The sequence below is a fragment of the Larimichthys crocea genome, chromosome XIII (genome assembly GCF_000972845.2).
Source record: "Larimichthys crocea isolate SSNF chromosome XIII, L_crocea_2.0, whole genome shotgun sequence".
Lineage (NCBI taxonomy): Eukaryota > Metazoa > Chordata > Actinopteri > Sciaenidae > Larimichthys > Larimichthys crocea.
Genome location: NC_040023.1, coordinates 9538419 through 9559003, shown reverse-complemented (window position 1 = coordinate 9559003; position 20585 = coordinate 9538419). Strand labels below are relative to the sequence as shown.

Below are 20585 nucleotides of genomic sequence, written 5' to 3'. Positions count from 1 at the left end.
TTCGAGAGACCACGTGACAAACGACGCCGCGTTCCACAAGGCGAGCTGCAGCGACTTCAGCCAATCGCTGATTACTACGTCACTGATTGACAGCAGAAGGGGCCAATCAGCGGGCGCGACGAGAACAGCGGCGGACACTCGAGATTACTGACGTGCGTGGTTTATGGGGACGCAACCAGAACGGCGTGTGTACATTAACGTCCCCATATGGCCGTGTAAACACGTACAGTGATTATTAATAAACACATACAGTAAATATTATTAACACATACAGAAATACTTTATTAATCCCCGCAAACCACTGTCAGTGTTGAGTCTCACAGGACAACAATATTTTTTAAATGTTTTTTATTCAAAAAGAACATACAATATAAAATACTCAGAACCTTGGCAGCCATCCTCTAAGGACTGGGGGTTAATATAACCAAGATATACATGAAGGAACAGTACTTCTATACTTTATTTTATTTTTTATTTTTTTTACCGTGGGCGATGGTAATGCAAAATACCTCAGAGGGATACCTCAGAAATGCAATAGGACATCCAAACTTAAGTTAACACTCAAAAGTTCTCCTGTTCATTTCTGTGTTCAGTCAACTAAAAATGGTTAAAAAAATTGCATGAGTGTTCAAAATGACACAAGCTTTGTCAGCCTTCAGGGATGTCAGCTACATTTAAAGACAATTTACTTTAATACTTTAACATGTTTTTAATCCCAGTGTCAACCGGACCCCTTATGATTTAAGTTTGTTTATTTTCTTGTTTTGCCTCATCAAAAAATGACAGTTAGATACCTTTATTTAACACATTTCTAACATCCAGAAATCATAGGATGACTTGATTAGACCTTACTGGAACACAATCTGTGTTGAATTATTTATTAATTTATTTATTTTTTGTATGAATTGGTCTTCATTTTATTATAGCAAAGTGTATAAACCCTCTGGATCAGCAATTATACCAATATATCCTACACAGATATAAAGGAAAAAAATCAGTCATAGATATAATAGGCTATAATTATATAACATACTAAATGAATTCGAGGAACTATTTTTTGTTATGTGTATTTCCTACATTTTCAAGATTTTCCAACAATCCCCAGGGTATAAAAACTGCAAAAATATTGAGTCTGGAAAGAAGCTGCTCCGCTGACAGACTGACACCAAATCATGGCATTGATGCATTGCTGAGAAATCAAACACTACATGGTGGTTGGCAATTTACATCTACATCACAGGAAGCCATTGTAAGTTTGTCTTCTGGTGTGGACGTTTACGCGCTGACGCGAATAGATATCAAAACTGTTTTTTCCATTGTAGCTTGTTCAAAAAAGGACAAAATGTGCACAGGAATTTAAGGAATTGTAACATGTGTAAGGAAGAAAGTAGCATTATCCATGAGAAGCAACCATTCAGCAGACAAAACACAAAAGGACAGCAATGTTTCCTGCTGAGCAGTAGTAAACAGTCTTGCATCTCAGTTACCAAGTCCCACCTACACAAACACTTGTGTGTTTGAACATCTCCTATAAATCCTGATCAACATGTGATTTACAAAGTATGACTCTTTGCAGTTCAGCACATTGTAGTTACCGTATGTATGTGAAAGATTTGTTCTGTCTGTGTTTAAATGAATGTTTCAGTTATTCTACAAACATTTACACCACAAGCTGTTGCACCAATGAAAAGGTCACTTTTGTTCTTCGTTGCTCTTCATCAGTCTGAATCCTCCTCTTCCTCTTCAGGTGTAAATGGTGACAAATTAGGTCTCTGCTGCTCCGTCTTTCCCTCTTTTCTTAAGTAGAGATGCAGCTCTCTGACAGTGAGGATGCGGATGAGCATGCCCTCCATGGTGTCGTCATCCAGAGGGGTGGAGGAGAACCACAGCGGGCTGTTGGGGACGCAGCAGCGCTCAGGGTGAAGGTAGAACACATTGGTACGCTGTTTGACTGACTCCGAGCTGGATAGAAGACAGTTGTTAATGTCAAAATAGTGACGTGGAAATGTTTAATCTCATGATATAATGGATACTAAATAAAATAAATAAAACTCAGTCAGTGAGTGTCAAAATTAGGACCTAATTTCAGAATGATTAGATGATTAGAGCTGAAGACATAGATCAAGTTTAGCATGGAGCTATACTCACCACTTAGAGAGGTAAAACTCATAGAGTCTGACAGGACAGCGGAGAGGGTTGTCTGTGTTCTCCATCATCTCCAGGATATCCTCTTTATTCTCCTCCTCCTTACGCCGCTTTGCTGGAACGTCTGGAAATGAGGAAAAACACAACACTGATGATTTTAATATCTCAAAAATACATTATTACCACTGATACGAGTTGGTGTGGAAGAACTTTATTTTGATCTTTAGCCGTACCTGACTCTGTCTCGTTGATCGATAATGGGGGGTAAAAGCGCAGGAAGGTGGTCTTGGTGTTGTCCTGGTTGGTTTTGGTGCACCGCATGACATGGGCAAAGGACAGCTGACGGTGCTGCTCCACCGTGGTGAAGCCAAAGTATTTGCAGCAGAAGAAGAGCAGAGTGTTGAGGAGGACGATGGGGGAGTACGCACCCAACTGTTTACAGTCCCATAGAAACTCCTCCTCCACGCGGGAATGGATATAACCTGCAGAGAGGGGCAAAGAGACCTGTTATAAATCTGGTCTTAGTGTTCAAAAAAAGAAACCCCACAGGATAAAACTTCTAAAATATGCACCACTCACCACTTGTTGTGATTGAAGGTTTGAAACTTCTCAGCATATTAGTGAATTCAGTGGAGAACTTGTTGTAGAACCGATCCATGAATATGTTCTCCACACGACCGTTCTCAAACAGGTACTACAGAGAGGCAAAGAAATGGGCTCTTATAGACTGTACCGGTTATATTCAACCTGTTATTATGTATGTTTCTGAACAATGTCTTGCCTGTTGAATGCCGAGGCAGAGGTAGAACAGGCTGTCAGGGGAGTATGGCTCCCCACTGGGTCGCTTCACTTCATTGATGAAGCAACAGAGTCCATAACTCAGCTCAGCAGTGGTGCACCGAAGAACATCCTCCTTCAACTCCATGGGACGTGCTGCAATCAAGATAAAAAAAGGAGTCCCACAACAATCAAAGGTTAAAATATGAATTAGTTTTTTATGTATAATGCCAAATTTGATACATTATATACGGTGTATTAACTCTATATCCAGACTTACAACTGAAGCGTGGCTTCTCCAGGTTGGGTTGAGTTTGCCTCCACTGGATCCATCGCTTCCAGGCGTCAACTCCATATTGACTCTTTAGTCTTGGGGCGTCTGCAGCCATGGCCTTGTTGGAAGAGCCTCGTTGAGGCGTCGCTTCAGCTGCTTTAGACGCCCGCTGTGTCTTGCGACCCTTAGACAAGTTAAAGAGAGGAGGTTGCATCATGGAAATCCAAGCTATTCCAATCCCAGTATCTATCTCGAGCATTCCCAGTATACAAAGATCTTTATTGCATCTTTTCTCTTTTCCCAGGCTGTTACCTTCTTTTCTCTGGCTTTCCTGGGAGCTTGTCGTCGTCGGGAAGGTGCAGGCGGAGGGCTCGGAGATCGCTGGATCTGTTCTCTCAGGCGGGCCATCCTCTCCAGTGTTCCTGTCACCACGTGAAACATTATAGCAAGCATGGCAACGTCTAACCATTGTTTCAGAGGCAGTTGGTGTCGATAAGAATAACTGATAATTCTGCTAATCTGTAAATATTAAGCTCTTTAAAAACGTGTCAACATTCAACGATCAGTGGGCGTTTTTAGCACTACATTTGTACATCTCATCTCCTCACCAACAGTGAAGTCAGCTTCAATGTCCATGGGAGGTGGTATCTGAGGTGCAGGAGGAGGTGGTGGTGGTGGAGGTGCTGGAGGTGGAGGAGTGGGTGCTGGAGGCGGTGGCTCAGAGTAAGGCACACTGGACATGCCCACGGGAATGTCAAGAATTGGGTTGAGCTTCTCGTTGGAGTACGGTCGACTGGGAGACCTGAGGCCTGCGTCGGAGGAGGCGTCCTCCCAGTTGTTGAGGAAACTTGCCAAGTCGTCTGTGTCCAAGTCGTCGCTGTAGTTACTGGCATGGTCTGTAAAATAAATGACTTGTCATCCAGTACAACTATTATTAATTATTAAACAGTAAAAAGTCAAAAAGTTCAAATAGTTCCTCACCGTCTGGAGCAGATGCTTCTTGTCTCGCCACTTTCTCCTTCGGTCTGTCGTCTTTGTCATTTTTATCTTGCTCTGCAATCATCTCTGCCATGAGGATGAGCTCTGCCTCGAAGGGATCAGACGGGATCTTTTCCTTGATCTCCTGGATGGTTTCCACAATGCGTTCTGCGCTGTCCATCGCCACGGGAAGGAACATTGGTACAGGCAGCTGTGGTAGAGTTAAAAAACAGACTATGAGGGTCTGTAATGAGGATGAAGTGTAATCCTCATAATGAGATGAAGCACTAAAACCAGAAGTGATTGTAGTGTTTGACGTACTGGTAATGGCACGCCCATGGGTTTGGGAGTACACTGGCTGTACATGTTCATGGGTACAGGAACGTACACCGGCACTGGGACAGGTACAACCATGATTTTAGGGAAGATGTCATCTATAAAGAGAAAAATAATATCAGAGATTTGCAGCTGAGTAAATCTTACAAACTTTAAGCATCAGTTTGCCACGTCCTCTGCAGGTTAACAGAGGACCGTAGAGGTGTTGTCACCATCCGTGTCTGGGTGTTACATTTACCCGTCTGTGCTTCCACATCAGCTGTCTGTGTTTTACAAGAGACTCCTTTATTCTGCACCAGCGGTTTACAGAGCAGCGCCTTGTTCTTGAGGAGTTTTGGACCAGGAGGAGGAAGATGAGCTTTCACTGCATCTGTCTGAATACTGATCTGAAGGACGGGAAACAAAACATTAATAACCAAGTGTGACCAAGTGTGTGATACGGTGGCATCAGCTGCTCGGTTCTTCACAGTTTCATCGTGTTGCTGAAGGCTGGATCACAAATGTTTCCTCTTGATCCAAATATTAAAATGAGCTTCACGTTATTGAAGCTCCTGAGCATATAAAATACATTTAACAACTTACATGTCCAGAGTTCTTTGATTGAAAGACTGTGCCTGTGGAGACAAAGCATGACACTTTCACACTGAACAGTTGCAACTGATTGAATGAGCACACACAGCATGTCACAGTACACAGATACTTGTCTATGGTGTGTGCGTTGTGTACTTTGCTGTGGAGTTTTGTCAGAAGCAGTGGATTTCCCTGCTGGAGGGCCTGCAAGTGACATGACATTGGCGATAATAGGTGTGGCCTCCCCCGTACCTGCAGGTCCGAGAAAACAAAGTCAGTGACATTACTGATTGATTTCATAACAATTTGATAAAAAAAAAAAAACACAACACAGGAAGAAAAAAACTTTGCAACGATAGTACACACCTTTGAAGACGTCGCCCTGCGTGGTGACTTTCTCACAGCAGAACTGTAGAAGACAGGACAGGTCGCAGAAATGTTTGACTTCACCCAGCATGGCGAGACTCTGCTTCAGTTTCCCTTTGCGACCACAGGTATCGCACTTTGCAACCTGAGAGAAAAACAGGAGTAAGTTCACCGTCGTTTCATTCATAACTATGGTTTAAATAACTGCGCCGAGGCTCACTTACGTGGCAGAAGAGCATGGTGTATTTGGACCTGCACTCCTCAGAGCAGAAGTCCTCAGTTAAGCCTCCATACTGTGCCGTCACCAGCTTCTTGGACACAGAGTGGCAGTAGACGCAGGAGTGGCAGTGTTTGCCCCAGCTTTTAGTCAGGTCATGTCTAAAAAGAAGCTTACAGCCTGGGTGGAGACAGAGGAGACGGGTCTCGTTAACTATGGACAATTATTTTTCAAGTTTCTTCTTCAAAGAACTTTGAACGCTTTGGTGGCGTCTCCTCACCATCGCTGCAGAAGTAGCAGTTCTTGTTGTCGATTCTCTTGGCCTCTCTGGTGATCTTTTCGATCTTACAGTATTCGCACAGGCTCGCCACATAGTGGGCTTTCTTGAACTCATGTGAACACTCCGCGCTACACAGGAAAACCATCTTGTCCTGCACACAGAGTTGGTATATAAAGACTGTAGCTTCATATTTAAAGGACCGAGGTGTCTCTCTACTCTCCTGTTGTATCAATAGAAATACAGCCTACTTAAAACAGAACCTGTACTCATCAGTGTCATCGCACACAGGTTACCTTGATCTGGACGAGTTCAGGTTTAAAATTTATGTTGCGGAAGCACTGGGCACAGCTCAGTGAATGCGGTCCTTTGGGGGCGTCTCGCTGTGGTTGGATAGCGGTGATAGTCGGGTGTTGGGTGGATCCGATGGGTAACTTGGTAAAAACATTCAACTGTTTCTGGGTCTTGAACTTCTCCTGCGAAAGAAACAATACGAGAGGCTTGAGGGGAAAAAAAACACGACAGAAAACTAGTGCAGAGAAAACAAAACAGACAAAACTAAACGTGTGTTACTGCTCGATAACTCATCAAAGCAGAGATACAGAAGCTCTCAGTCTACATGTGGTGTACAATGATGATAAACTATGAATTACTGGAGTTATCTCTGTGTTTAAAAAGCCTCACATCCACCCTCTCTATGGCGACCAGCTCTGGCTTCACCCCGCCTTCAAGTGCCACCGTTCAAACTAGTTATGATCGAGCACAATCCGACCCTTAAACCTCTTTACCTGAAAGTTCATGACACACGGTAGAGTACAGAAGTTCCTGATGGAGGTATCGGACATAGCCAGGTGGTAGGACGGTACCGTGTTTTTCCCACAGTTATCACAACTCAACCGAGCGCCTGAGAAAAAGAGAAAGTTTTATAAAATAAAACAAAAAAAAACACGTCAGAGAGGGCAGAATTCAAAGAAGACATCTCCCCGTCCTTTACCTGACGCACTGACAGTCTGCACCTTGAACGCCATCACACAACTGCTGCTACAGAAGAGGTTCACCGAGTCGTCGCTGTTTTTGTTGTCGATCATGTCCGATATCGACCGAGTCGTGCGGCACATCGTACAAGGCTGGGTTGTCCTCGTTTTCTATTACGAGATTCAGAAAAACAGAAGAAAGAATGTTAAGCTGATCAGACGGTGAACACATTTTAATTATCTTAATATTAGATTTAATCATGTAGACATTGTCACGTCAGACTTTGTGCAACATTTATGCTCACATTGAACAAATCGGTCATGACGCGCATGCTCACACAAGAACAGAAACCTCAGACGTTGACAATTACAATAAAGACCGCAAAGTAAAAAAAAAAATAAGGAGCTGCAGATGTCTGGAAGATTCAGACAATAAGATCTCTTTGTTCCGATTCATACCTCTTTGTACTTGGCCAGACAGTCTACTTTGCACAGAGTTTTGTTGCTGCCTTCCAACTTGAGCATGAGCGGCTTGCTGTGGCAGTACGAGCCGCAGTTCGCACAGCCGGCCATGGAGAGGTTGTTCACCGTACGGAAACGGTTAAAGCAGGCGTCGCTGCACATCTTGTGGACGGCGCCACTCAGGATCACCTCGTGTTTGCTCTGCAGGAATGATGACAAAAGAACAGTGTGCGTTATTTCACGAAGTAATCCTCTGAGTTACAAGAGCGTAGTTTACAGGGACGGTGAGGTAAAGGTGTGTACGGCCATTATATGATGTATGAACATATTGATGAAGATAGTAGCATTTGTTTGTTCCTTACAATGCAGTGTCTGGTGCACATGCTGCAGACTGAATGTGCTGCTATTGGCGGTAATTTCTTGGCAGCGGCGGCGGCGGCAGCAGCTTTCATGTAGCTGGTGGCGTTTTTCTTGTAGTTGAAGGACGTCAGGCAGTTCTGGCTGCAGAACTCCTTCATGAGTCCTTTAACATCTGGAGCCAGAATGACGTCCTGAGGCCGTAATATCAACCTGAGAAGGTGGAAGATGTCATGAACTTTGACACGAGTTCAGATATATAGTCATAAAATCTGCCATAAGTTTGGACGCGCTTACTTTTGGCAGTTGTGGCAGATCTTAGCGACTCCTCTGACTGAAGGGAGAGACGTGGTGAGGCACTCGGTGGAGCAGAAGAGTGCTGGAGAGCCTTTCCTTTGGAAAGCCGTCTGTCCCTTCGTCAGGCTCTTCTTGCAGTTGGAACAGGACATGTGCAGAGCTGAGGGGTTGACGATGGGCAGCGCGCGCGTTTCTGCAGACGGCGTCACGGAGTAGACCGAGCCGATTCTCAAATCCTCCTGATAACAGAACAGTGAGGCAGCTCATTATTTCGAGGGCTTGAAGTGTTTATATCAGACTTTACTGGAGAGACAAAATCTGATTTTTTTGTGTTGCATAACCATAAAAGCATTAAAGCTTCACACGCTGTACAAAATCTGGATGACTGGATGTTTTAAGACTCCTCATAAGGGTGTAAGCTCACTGGAATCCTTCTGTCACTAAACAAAAACACACTTTTACTGTTACACCTGTGTGTCATCATTTCAGTTCAGCTTTCATTTGATATCTTAAACCCAAATTCACCCAACAAGCCACTTATATCGGTTCCAAACCGCTTTATTATATATTATGTTCAAACTGTTTGATTCTTTACGGAGCTTCTTCTGCCTGGAATATTCTCCCAACCTTAAAATCGCCTCTTTTACCTTCTCTACTCTTTGTACGATTAAAAACTTGTCCCACCTTTGCGGTGTTGGGCTCATCTTTCACGCTCGCTGTAGACGTTGAGGATATTTGGGCTAGTTCGTACTCGTCGTCTTCAGGCTCATCCTTCACCTTGACCAGAGGTGGAGAAGGAGACTTGGCTACTTGGCTTTCCTACGTCATTAAAAAAAAAAAATCTATTGTTATTGTTTGGACTGCAGGTGGAGTTTGACATCCTAATCAATAGTTTACTGTGTAAAACATAAAACACAACAACCCAAACAGGCGTTAAAGCTCAAATCAGCAGCAGTGATACTCACTTTTTCTGAGCTCTGCACAGACAGCTTCACTACTTTCAGCCCGTTGACTATGGTGGCTGGAGACGAGCTGTCCCTTTCTACAGGAACATCGACAACACGTGATAAAGAAAATAAACACAAGCAGAAATAAGATAGAAACAAGCAGAAGAGTTTAAAACACTGACTTTTAGTTGTAGGACCCTGTAAACTAAGACAGAACACATCTTAATCACAGACGCTCTGAGGTTACTCACCTGTGCTGGTCGCAGCTTCAGACGACTCGCACGAGTTGGACGGCATGGAGTCAGGCGGTGGTAGTACAGTGGGTTTGACGTCATCGGCGTCCTCTTCAAAGGAGTTACTGTCCTCTGTTACCGTGGCTGTCAGGAAGACACAGATATTAGTGGCATGTTATAGATGAGTAGCTTCAGTGTGAAGAAGAAGAAGAAGAAGTCTGTGCAGCCACAAATACACAAGTCAAGACCTGGTTTTGGTCACAAAAGATCAGATGTACGACAAACCATGGCGACAAGTTAAAGAAGGCTGTAACAACAAAAGGTGGAAATACGACAGACTCAAAAATATCATGAAGGAATGTTCATTACAAATTACTTAATTAAAACACAAAGAAACATTTTCCTACACGACTTCAGATGTATCACACATTCTAAATCTACTATTGTATGTGTGGAGATTAGAAAGTTGGTTCACGAGATGAGCAGTAGGTGGCGCCGATTCTTCCAGAAGAAGAAGAGGGCGCAACAAGGTGACGGCATTAAAAGAACGGCAGTCAAACTTCAACCAGAGAAAAAGCAGAAAACAGGATGTAGATGTGACATTTGTGTTAAGGTTAAGTCAGAATTTGAACTTCGTTCACATCAAAATACTTTTATGGAGACGAAGCTCTGGGCTGAACATATGAACTGAGAATCTGCTTTAGTTTACCTGTATGTGACACGGCAGGTGAGCGGCTGCTCTCCGCGTCCTTCACACTGTTCTGTTCGTCTTCTTTCATCAGAGCTTCCTGTTCCACCTGATCCACCGTGCCGATGTCCATCATCTCGTCGAGGTCTTCCGCCGTAGAAAACCTCAGATTACAGGCCACAGACTCCTCGACCTGCTCCACGTTATTCTCTGTGGATTCGGACGTCTTGTCCATATTTGCGTCCTCGATGACGTCGGGTTCTGCACGACTTTCCTCTAAACTTTTGTCCAAGTTTTCTTCACTTAACTCCAAGGCCTCCTCGGGTTTCACCGCAGTATCCTCGATCTCGGATTCAGTAATAGGAAATGAGACCACGGTTTCTTTTTCAGCAGCAATAGGAATAAAGTACTCCTCCCGTGCACGTCTCAGAGAAGTTCGGCGGAGACGCTCTCCAATATCCACTTCCAGCGGGGCTCCGAGCTCCAACCCTTCCATGGACTGTCCCTGCGTCAGACAACAAACAAACAATCAATCATCACATTAATGCAAGAACACAGACCGGCTTTTTCTTGTGCTACTGAAAAAGATCAGATCATTATTGGAAGCAACTAAACTGTGCCAAGTCTCACGATAACGGTGCTTACAGGTTTTTCCTGCCTCAACAGGTTTGTCTGTAACTAAACTTTAAAAGAATTCACAGAAACAGCAGGAAGTGTGTAGACAGCGGCCTCAAAAGCTCAATCATATCATCGATAATATGTTTATATATAATATGTTTCATTAATCCTACTGCACAGATTTTCATGAAACGTGGTGGAAGGCTGCAGCACGAGCCGAGGGATCCCCGTTCACTTTTAACAAGGATCCGGATCAAATTGAATTTTTGTTGAGTGAAGGCAGAATAAGAAGAACCTTCCCACAAACGTCAGCAGATGAAGAGTGAACGGCGAGAGGGGGGCGCAGCTCACGCCTGCGTTTACTCTCCACTACTCGTCCTGATGCTGCGAAACACAACCCGGGCCAAACACTCACACAGTGTTGTAACTGATGTGATCTATTCATAGACGTGTAGCACCATCTTACCTGAGGATTGGGTACAGCAGTGCTCTCTTCAACAAGTGTCTATCTGGCTTATGTGGCCGTGGGTTTATATAATCCTCCTCAGTAAAAAAATGAAGGCTGCAAACGCAAAGCTGTTTCACTCGCGCTCGTGGGATGTTGACGTCTGTGTGTTCAGCGTGTGACTAGCCACTGCCGTCTCACCCACGGGAACACGGTGAAATATGTGCGGCGACCAGGACACTTCTTCGTTTGTACAGCCGGGGAAAACACACGAATGCACCATGTTTGAAACCTTTGACTTCTCACACAAACAGCTGATCGACAGCGTGATTTATTAATACTCTATCGACAGGATTTCTGTCTAATACAGTGTGCAGCACATTTGGGCTTAAGTATAGGAATATGGAGGCTCTATGGCTGAGGAATGTAGTGCTAAAGGAAGGTAAAGCGTACAATTAAATGTCTTTTTGTATGCGGTTTAATTCTGCTGCAGCTTCAGTGCCAAAACCTCTGTCTGCTTTTCCAAACTAGGGGGCGCGTCAACTGCCATCTACTGTAGAGAACACACCTGACTGTGGTGAGTACACCTAATAAAATCAAACTACAAACTTCAAACCACACAGATAAACTCATAAACCAGTCCAAGTAATCAGCCCTAATTGCTGATTATTCACGCCACTATCAGACGGACTGCAGCAGGAAAAAAAATCACAGTTATCCATCAGTGACGTACACCTACATCCACTTACCATAATAACACGAATAAATTGTGAATTAGCGGGCAATAAAACAGCTGCAGAGTCACAGATAGTGAAAGATATTTAACCTCAGCTACAGCTGCTGATTATTGACGCGCCTGTCGGACGAACTGCAGCAGGAAGAAAACGACAGTTATCTCACTTTAACCAAACACACCACAGCCGTGTCTCACTGACATTCAAGTGCACATACTTCTGCTTAATAACAACACTAACACAACTCGTCCACGCTGCTAAAACTGTATTTATATTCTATAACCTGTACATCTGTGATTCGTTGTCTAAGTATTTGTTACTTTGTGCAATGACTAGACTAGACTTGAGTCTCTTGAGACTGTGGTGGAGAGGAGGACGTTGAAATATCCATCATGGACAATGAGCAGCACCCTCTCCATCACGCAGTGACAGACTGCTTCAGCTCTGCTGACATACAGGAAATCTTTCTTGCCACATGCCATCACACTGTATAACAACAGCTAAAAACTCAGGTCATAATTTACAGTCACTGCACATTTCTCCTTTCTTACTTTGCACTAAATCAACACGGCCAATTTGCTGCATATACTTTTGTACAATATATTTTATTTACTATTGCTATTTTGATATTTTATTATGTATAGTTTGTTGTTTATATTTTTATTCTTATGTCGTCTATCGTCACTGTGTGTAATGCTGCTGCTGCACTGTAATAAAGTATATCTATCTATCCATCCATATATCTATCCATCTAACTATATCTATCTATCCATCCATCCATCCATCCATCCATCAACTATCCAACTATCTATCCATCCATCCATCCATCCATCCATCTATCCAACTATCTATCATCCATCCATCCATCCATCCATCCATGACAATGAAGTTGAATCTAATCTAATAATTAGTGAATATTTAGCTGATGCCACATTTCCAAACTTGAGTCCTGCAGAAGTGGCCTGAGTATAATCCTGGCAGACTTTGCATGTGTGTATAAATTAGTGCTGTCAAAATTAACGCGTTAATTTTGTCGATTAATTTTAAAGAATTAACGCGTTAAAAAAAATTAACGCAATTAACGCGGTTTTGTTTACTTCCGGTGGCGGCCGCCATTTTTGATGTGGCAAAGTAGAGTTTTGTTTCCCAGATATATTAGTGTGTGTGTGAATGGGTGTATAAGAGGCATTAACTTAAAGCCCTCACGGAGACTGCGCCCTGGGCGGTCGCCCACATTGCCCACAGCTAAAACCGGCCCTGCTTGTTTTAGTTTACGGGCAGATCTGCCACATCCAATATGGCGGACAGGGTACCGTATCACAGCAACGGACCAACCTGCTCAGTGAGGCGTCTATGTATATATGTCTATGATCTATCCTAACTAAAGGAGAGTCTGTGTATATATGTCTATGATCTATCCTAACTAAAGAAGAGTCTGTATATATGTCTATGATCTATCCTAACTAAAGGAGAGTCTATGTATATGTCTATGATCTATCCTAACTAAAGGAGAGTCTGTGCATATATGTCTATGACCTATCCTAACAAAGGAGAGTCTGTGGTGTAAAGATGGATAAGGACGGACTTTTAGGGGGAACATTTAATTTTTAAAAGTTGCCCGACGGCTTGTTGGACAAAAACAAGGCAATTTGCACAGTTTGCAAAGCTGAATTTAAATTCCACAGAAGTAACACGACTTTAACATATCACCTTAAAGCAAAACACCCAGTCTACACTACAGGAGTGTGGCACTCGTCAGTATATTTCCTCATTCTGGCTTTTTTCTGTTTGCACTGTGCATATGTGCACCTTAAGCCAATAAAATGAATGAATTTAAATATACGTTCTCTGTGTTTATTCTACATTAATTTGATCATTTTACATAAATAAATATTCATTATAAGCTTCAGTCTCAGAAAAATGCATTTAATTTATTGATACATTTATTGATAGATTAATCACGATTAATCGCGATTAATTACAGAAATTTTTGCGATTAATTAGTTAATTTTTTTTAATCGATTGACAGCCCTAGTATAAATATAAAAACATAGCCTCATATCAACATGCATGTTGTCTGTGTTTTCATTCTGCATGCACACTAATGTGAATCTTAGCAGCTGCTCTGATGTAAACACAGCTGCAGCCTCGCGAGAGGTTTAATTAAGCCACGTTATCGTGACATGCTGGCTGATTACATAACCTGTTAGTAACCTGGCTCGGCTCGGCTCCGTTAGCTCGCCTTTGACACACACACACACACACACACACAGCACGATAACACACAGTGTGCAGATCAAACAGCTGTTGTGAGGAGTGTGTGTCGCTGACAGCGTGCAGAAGATTTACCGCGACACAGACTCGATGCTGTCCATCGTCAGCTCCCGTAGTCGACATGTTGGCTCCAAACTCTAAAAACAAAGCGACTTCCACGAGCTGTCAGACTCTCAGTGACTCCTGCATGGGTTCATTTGCATATATGCAGATCAGCTTGTTGCAGACTTGCAGAGAAGCTGCTGGTGTCTTCTTCATTACTTTACTTTTTTTTAGGGGGGGCAGTTGTCAGCTCGCTACCGCCCCCCGATGATGTGAGGAGTGAGCTGCAGGACCGCACACCTCAGTCTGCTGACACACCTGAGCTTTGTGTGGGTCACTGCCAGACATCAACTCAACTTTATTTATAAAGCCCTTTAAAAACAGCTGCAGCTGACACAAAGTGCTGTACATAAAATATAAGACATATAAAACAAAGAACAATATAAAAACAATAATAAACGATAAAACAATGTTAAAATAATATTAAAGCAAAAACAGAAACAGAGTCTCATGGACCGAATCACACATGTGCAAGTCTCAAGTCAAGTCAAGTGTAATTTTAGCTGCTGAATCTGATCTTAATAAAGTGAAAGGCAATATATAAGTAAGTCTAAGTAAACATCACTGGCAAATGTGCCCAACCTGGTAGAACATATTTGTATTGTAAATACTCAAATACATCATGGAATCAAACAAAACAGTGATAACGTAATTATTAGTTATAATAAAAAATACATTTCATATTCACACTGAAAACATGATGTGAATAACACTCAAGTCCTGAGTCTTAAACTTCAAAGTCCGAGGCAAGTATTTCATTTTTGGTCAAGTCAAGTCACAATAATCATAAAAACGACGTCACTAAGTCTCAAGTCTCCATGTCTGGTTACTCCTGCCAACAGACTGCAGCTATCAGCATGCAAGAAGCACGCTACCACAAGTCCTTCATGTAGTTTGGTAGTTATTCAGGTTTTTGGGGTGTGCAGAGTGTTGGAAATGTTAAATAAAGGTTGTTTTGTGTGAGACAGATCTGATTTTCCAAACTAGGGGGCGCGTCAGCTGCCATCTACTGTAGAGAACACACCTGACTGTGGTGAGTACACCTAATAAAATTCAAACTACCACTGCAGATCACACAGATAAACTCAGAAACCAGTCCAGGTAATCAGCTCCAATTGCTGATTATTCATGCCACTATCAGACAGATCCACTTCATAATAACACGTATAAATTGTGAATTAGCGGGCAATAAAACAGCTGCAGAGTCAAACTGCCAAACAGACTATCAGCATGTAAGAAGGACGTTATTTAGGACGTTAGTTATTCAGGTTATTGGTTTAGGTTTTGTGTAGTAGTAGTCGTAGGTTTTACCTCCAAAACTTTATTTACAACAAAGTATAATGTTTGTAAATGTCTGTTCTGCTATTAATTCTTACGTACAGATTCATGTGCAGGCAGAGATTGTGTTGTTGACCGACCCTGAGTTGAGCTTGAGATTTTCCTCCAGACTGTGGAGCCTGCTGCTCGAGTTTGTGAGATTTACTGTTTATGTTGTATTCTGTACAAACTGTCTGTTTTCTATCTCAAGCGCCATAATGAAGTTATGATTATTATTGTTAATAACTTTTTAGAGCTACAGGAGTCTAAAGTTCATTCATTGTGAGTTCAAATAAACTTTGAGACTTCCTTAAAAATATTGATCTTCACACATGTTTGACCACAGTTTGGAGTCGGACCACTTCGATTTATGAATGTGGAATTTACTCGGGAGTGATCAGAAGTCGAATGAGAAGAAGATGTGAGGACCGAGGCGCTTTTGTGCATGTCTGTCCAAAATAATTAGAATTTTGAGTGAAGAAATAAATTAAATATTCTCTAACAGTAGCCAATATTTAGCTTCAACGGGTTAAATCTTTAAAAATGTTTCACTTTCCACCGTAAATCACCGCTGATAGAAGACCAAAGACTGAAGATTTTTGAGGTTTTGAACAGAAAGCTTCACCATCAAACCTCTTCTTCACCACGATGATGTTTCTTCACCATTAAACTTCATGCAGGTTTCCTCTCTTCAGCTTTACTTTCCATCAGGACGCCAAAGTTCGCCATCAACAAATCGCCTGCAGCTCTGCAGCTCATCTTGCTGCTTTGCTCACAAATCAGACAAACACTTAAGTATATCCCCGGCAACATCAGCACGGACATCCATCATAATGTCATCATGAAGGCCGCAGCCAGAAACACAGATCTCCTCAGCAGTCTCCTGCATCACAACAGCAGAAAGGATGCTACCACGACCAGCCTCATTATCCAACATGAGCGTTCCTCACCTTCAGACGCTTCGCGGTGTGAAGCAGAAACCAAACCGTCACTTACCTCCATCTCCAACTTGAACCGTGAGCCCCTGGGACCTCTCGGCTTTCTCACAATAACCGGTGAAGGGTCAAAAATGGTCGGCACAGCATTGAGCTTCAGCCTCCTCTTACCCTGAAGGCAAACACAGAAAAACATCAGCAGTGACATAAATCTGTCCGACTGCGATACATAATTTTTAAGGGTAGTTATGGAAATATTAAAACACGTTAGACTTTCATATGAACCCTGGGTAGAAACTACTTTTATGTTACGTGCCGTGCAGGACGGACACGTGAAGCAGGAGGAGTTTAATGCTCCGATGAAGGTGGACTCCCTCCCTCTTGGCTGTGTGCAGCCAGCAAAGCATGCTTATTTTGTACATTGTTACCTCGAGGGTAAGTGCAATCGAGGTGAATAAATCCAGTAAATCAGCAACAGAACAAGCCGTGTTGCATGTTTCCTGGAGGCCATGATGCCGATCATTTAATATATCTGTACATTATAGGATTCACTGCGCGTACCCTCTCGTCTACACAGAACTGATCTTCCTCGAAGTGCACATTGCACAGACGCGACGTGTTCGTCGGATGCCAGTTTTCTTTCTTCGTGTTGGCCCACCATTTCTTCAGCCTCTCTTCATCAGTCATAGGAAATCTGTAGATAGATAGATAGATAGATAGATAGATAGATAGATAGATAGATAGATAGATAGATAGATAGATAGATAGATAGATAGATAGATAGATAGAGTACAAAGACATTAGAATGAACCTATAACACAGGAGCCATACGTTACAATTAACCTGACATAGATCTGAATTTAAATATGTACCGAGAAATTAAATATTTGCAGCAAAATTAAATATATAACTGGATTAAGAGGTTAATACTAACAAAACTAACAACTACTCTGTGCTCCTTTACACCTTTCTCAGCTTATGTCCTCCTCTGTAAGTCGCTTTGGATAAAAGCGTCTGCTAAATGCAATGTAATGTAATGTAATGTAATATAATGTAATGTAATGTAATAATAATAATATAAGAAGGGACAATGCAGATTAAGTGAATCTGTTTGCGTCATGTTTATGTTTCAGGTTTAAGTTTCCTCTGCAGTCCATGACAGGATGAGGGCTTGTAAAGCAGAAAGGTAAACATGTAAGTATGCAACAAATATATACAAATCATACTGTGTATATATGTACAATGTTTCTCTCGCTCTGTCTGTGTCTTTCAGGGTTATGTCTAGTCAGGCACAGTATTGGTTGAAGATGCAGTCACATCTCCCTTTCTGTGCTCTCTCGTCCAGCAGGTTCTCGTGCTGCTGTGATCCTGCATGACGTCCACTACACATATTATTATTGTCATTACTGCATTATCTCTGTCTCTGTCCTGGGAGAGGGATCCCTCCTCTGTGGCTCTTCCTGAGGTTTCTTCCACCTTTTTTCCCTGTTAAAGTTTTTTGTGGGCAAGTTTTTCCTCACTCGAACCGAGGGTCTAAGGACAGAGGGTGTCACTCCCTGTACAGATTGTAAAGCCCTCAGAGGCAAATGTACTTTGTGACTTTGGGCTATACAAATAAAATCTGATTTGATTTGATTCATGTCTAGTCAGGCACGGTATTGGTTGAAGATGCAGTCACATCTCCCTTACTAAAAACTCTCTCTCTCTCTCTCTCCATCTGTAAACATTCATGTCTCATTAATACATGTTACTAACTAAACTTCTTCCTCGGAGTTTCTGTGTTTCTCGTGGATCGTGGCTGCTGCTGTGATCCTGCATGACGTCCACTACACATATTACTACTGTCATTACTGCATTGTGGCTCTTCCACCTTTTTTCCCAGTTAAAGGTTTTTGTGGGCAAGTTTTTTCCTCATTTGAACCGAGGGTGTCACTCCCTGTACAGATTGTAAAGCCCTCTGAGGCAAATGTACTTTGTGACTTTGGGCTCTACAAATAAAATTTAATTTAATTAGATTAGATTTGATCTGATAGCCCTTCTTGTTGTTTATAATGTGTGTGCCATGTGTTTCACTGTGTATATGGTTGAACGAGCAGCTGTTAGCACGTTAAGGATCCACTGAGGAGGAAACAAACACTGCAGCTCGCATCAGTCCATTCATATAAACACACACAGCTCACACAGGTGTGACTCCCTTCACCTGAGTAACGTCACAGCAGGTAATCCAGTCACGTTACTGCCTCACAACAACGCGTGTAAAGTTTGCTGTTTTCCTGGAATAATTAAGTAATTAATTAACTCAGCTACGCTTCGTGTAACGCGTTACATTTTGTAACGTTAGTTACCAACCGTTAGCCACACACACACACATGGGTTAACACCCCTTAGCCGTTAGCATCGCCAGGTTAACAAGTTGCTGTTGTTGTTAGCACACCGAAAGCTACACAGCCTGGTTTCCCGGTAACTCCCGTTAGTCCGTTACCGGTACCGGGGATGTTTGTCCGTGGCGGTGCTAACGTCGGCTACAGCCCATTGATAGCGCGTTAGCTCGAAACATAATGTACCTACCGGAAAAACTGCAGCCCGGAGCCCTTTAACGGTCTGTTGTTACAACCGTCCGCCGAACAAGCCATCTTTATTTCTCTTAGGCAACCGGGTCGTTACATGTAACTTTCATTCTGCACACGGGAGAAGTTTGAAGACGAAAAATCCGCCGAGAGACACCGACAGCACCGTAAACAAGTTCGCGGCTTTTCTCACAACAAAGCTAGCAGCAGCAGCGATGATGGTGGTGCTGCTGCTGCCGCGGTTCATTTTCCCCACGGTCCGCGAATGCGACATTTAAGCACACACAGTTTAGCAGTGTCAGTGAACGCATCATCAGCACCGAGCTGGCGGATTGGGAAGTTCGAGTCTTTTTACTGAATCGGATCACTTAATCTCGGACGGTAAATTCAGAATCAGAAATACTTTAATAATCCTATATATATATATATATAAAAGGTATATAAAACATCAACTTTAACTTTTGAACGATCTTTTTTTTTTTTTTTGGAGTAATTTCATTCATTCGCCAGTGCAGTGCTGTAGACCGATCTGTATGAACGAACCGCAGTGCCTACTGCTCCACACAGTACAGACAGTCGTCCCTCGCTATAACGCGGTTCACTTTTCGCGGACTCGCTGTTTCGCGGATTTTTTTTACAGCGTACTGTACAGTATGAACGCGCATTGTGTTCTGCGTCCTAAATTGGCTAAGGGAGAACCGCACATGTGTTCTGTGTCCTAAATAACTAAGGGAGTACTGTACAAAATGCGTGAAAAAGGGTGTATAAAAGTGTGTGGTTAGGGGTTCTACGGCCTTAAAACATGTATAATAATTGTTAAACTTACTTTGCGGATTTCATTTATTGCGGGTTATTTTTTAGAACGTATCCCGCGCGATAAACGAGGGACCACTGTAGTGGAATCTTTTATATGACTCTGGAGTAATGACGAGTCTCAGTGAGTGATTCGTTTATTTTCATGCAGTTGGTTCCCTCGCCGCATGGCTGCAGCTGCATACTGCTGTGGCTGAACTCCCTGTCATGAACGAGAGACTCAAACTTGAGGACACGTCATTTCTGTTTCCTGTCCTGACTGAGCTTAGTTTAGCAGCTGCCACGTGACACTACTCACTTACTCCCGAGTCTTCTAAAAGATTAGTTCAAATTGAACGATACGTTCAGGACGACACACAACTATAGGGGAACAGTGTGTGGAAAATATATCATAAATATATATTTAAACGTTTAGTTTAGCGGCGAATAAACTTTACATCATCCCTGAACGACTGAAATATATGATAATAAAATAAAATAATAATAATAAAACCTGTTTCTATATTAGAGTTTTTAAAAAATGACATTTTGACTCATAAAGTTTGTCAAATGAACGTGAAGTGAGTGTGAGATGATCAGCAACCATTAGTAATCAATACACAACAGTTAATTACACCAATAATCAGGATACAGCAGTAGCACTAGTTCCTAGTGTTTCTATAATGCTGACACGTTAAAAATTAAACTTATTAGCTCATTAGAATACATAATAATAATAATAATAAACTGTATTTCTGTACAAACTTTACATTTTGGAGTTTGTCCCGTCAACAAATCAGGAACTCTTCAGTGGCAGATGACCAAAAGAAGACTGATGATTAAACACTGTTAATTCACAGTTTGTCATATGTGTGTGTGTCAGTATTTTAAGGAGGTGTTAGG

The 20585-nt window shown here is 42.4% G+C and overlaps 1 protein-coding gene across 3 annotated transcripts; it reads right to left on the bottom strand.

Annotated features, from left to right (window-relative positions):
* Nucleotides 1–862: 862 nt before the first annotated feature.
* zmym4.1 (zinc finger MYM-type containing 4, tandem duplicate 1) lies at nt 863–19151 on the bottom strand. Of its 3 annotated transcripts, XM_010745695.3 has the most exons (29): nt 18892–19151; nt 16885–17017; nt 16385–16495; nt 9920–10403; nt 9229–9354; nt 8996–9072; nt 8715–8849; nt 8031–8269; nt 7739–7946; nt 7374–7577; nt 6935–7085; nt 6729–6844; nt 6237–6416; nt 5944–6094; nt 5671–5843; nt 5447–5591; nt 5237–5332; nt 5093–5124; nt 4749–4896; nt 4496–4608; nt 4178–4385; nt 3805–4092; nt 3509–3618; nt 3203–3380; nt 2927–3078; nt 2725–2839; nt 2379–2627; nt 2149–2269; nt 863–1962 (listed from the first exon to the last, which is right to left on the bottom strand). In XM_010745695.3, the coding sequence occupies exons 1-29, from the start codon at nt 18954–18956 to the stop codon at nt 1719–1721; spliced, it is 4752 nt and encodes a 1583-aa protein (XP_010743997.2). In that variant the 5' UTR covers nt 18957–19151; the 3' UTR covers nt 863–1718. The 3 variants fall into 3 exon arrangements, with proteins under 3 accessions (XP_010743997.2, XP_010743998.2, XP_019126356.1); XM_010745696.3 differs by lacking the exon at nt 5237–5332; XM_019270811.2 differs by lacking the exons at nt 16385–16495; nt 16885–17017; nt 18892–19151 and adding an exon at nt 14045–14230.
* Between the last annotated feature and the right edge of the window lie 1434 nt (nt 19152–20585).

Excerpts from the sequence above, each read along its gene's own strand:
- zmym4.1 (XM_010745695.3), bottom strand. The coding sequence starts at position 18,956 with ATGGCTTGTTCGGCGGACGGTTGTAACAACAGACCGTTAAAGGGCTCC. Across the intron at positions 9,355-9,919 it reads ACCTGCCGTGTCACATACAG|CCACGGTAACAGAGGACAGT; the intron begins GTAAACTAAAGC and ends TCTTCCTGACAG. Across the intron at positions 7,086-7,373 it reads GTCTGGCCAAGTACAAAGAG|AAAACGAGGACAACCCAGCC; the intron begins GTATGAATCGGA and ends ATCTCGTAATAG.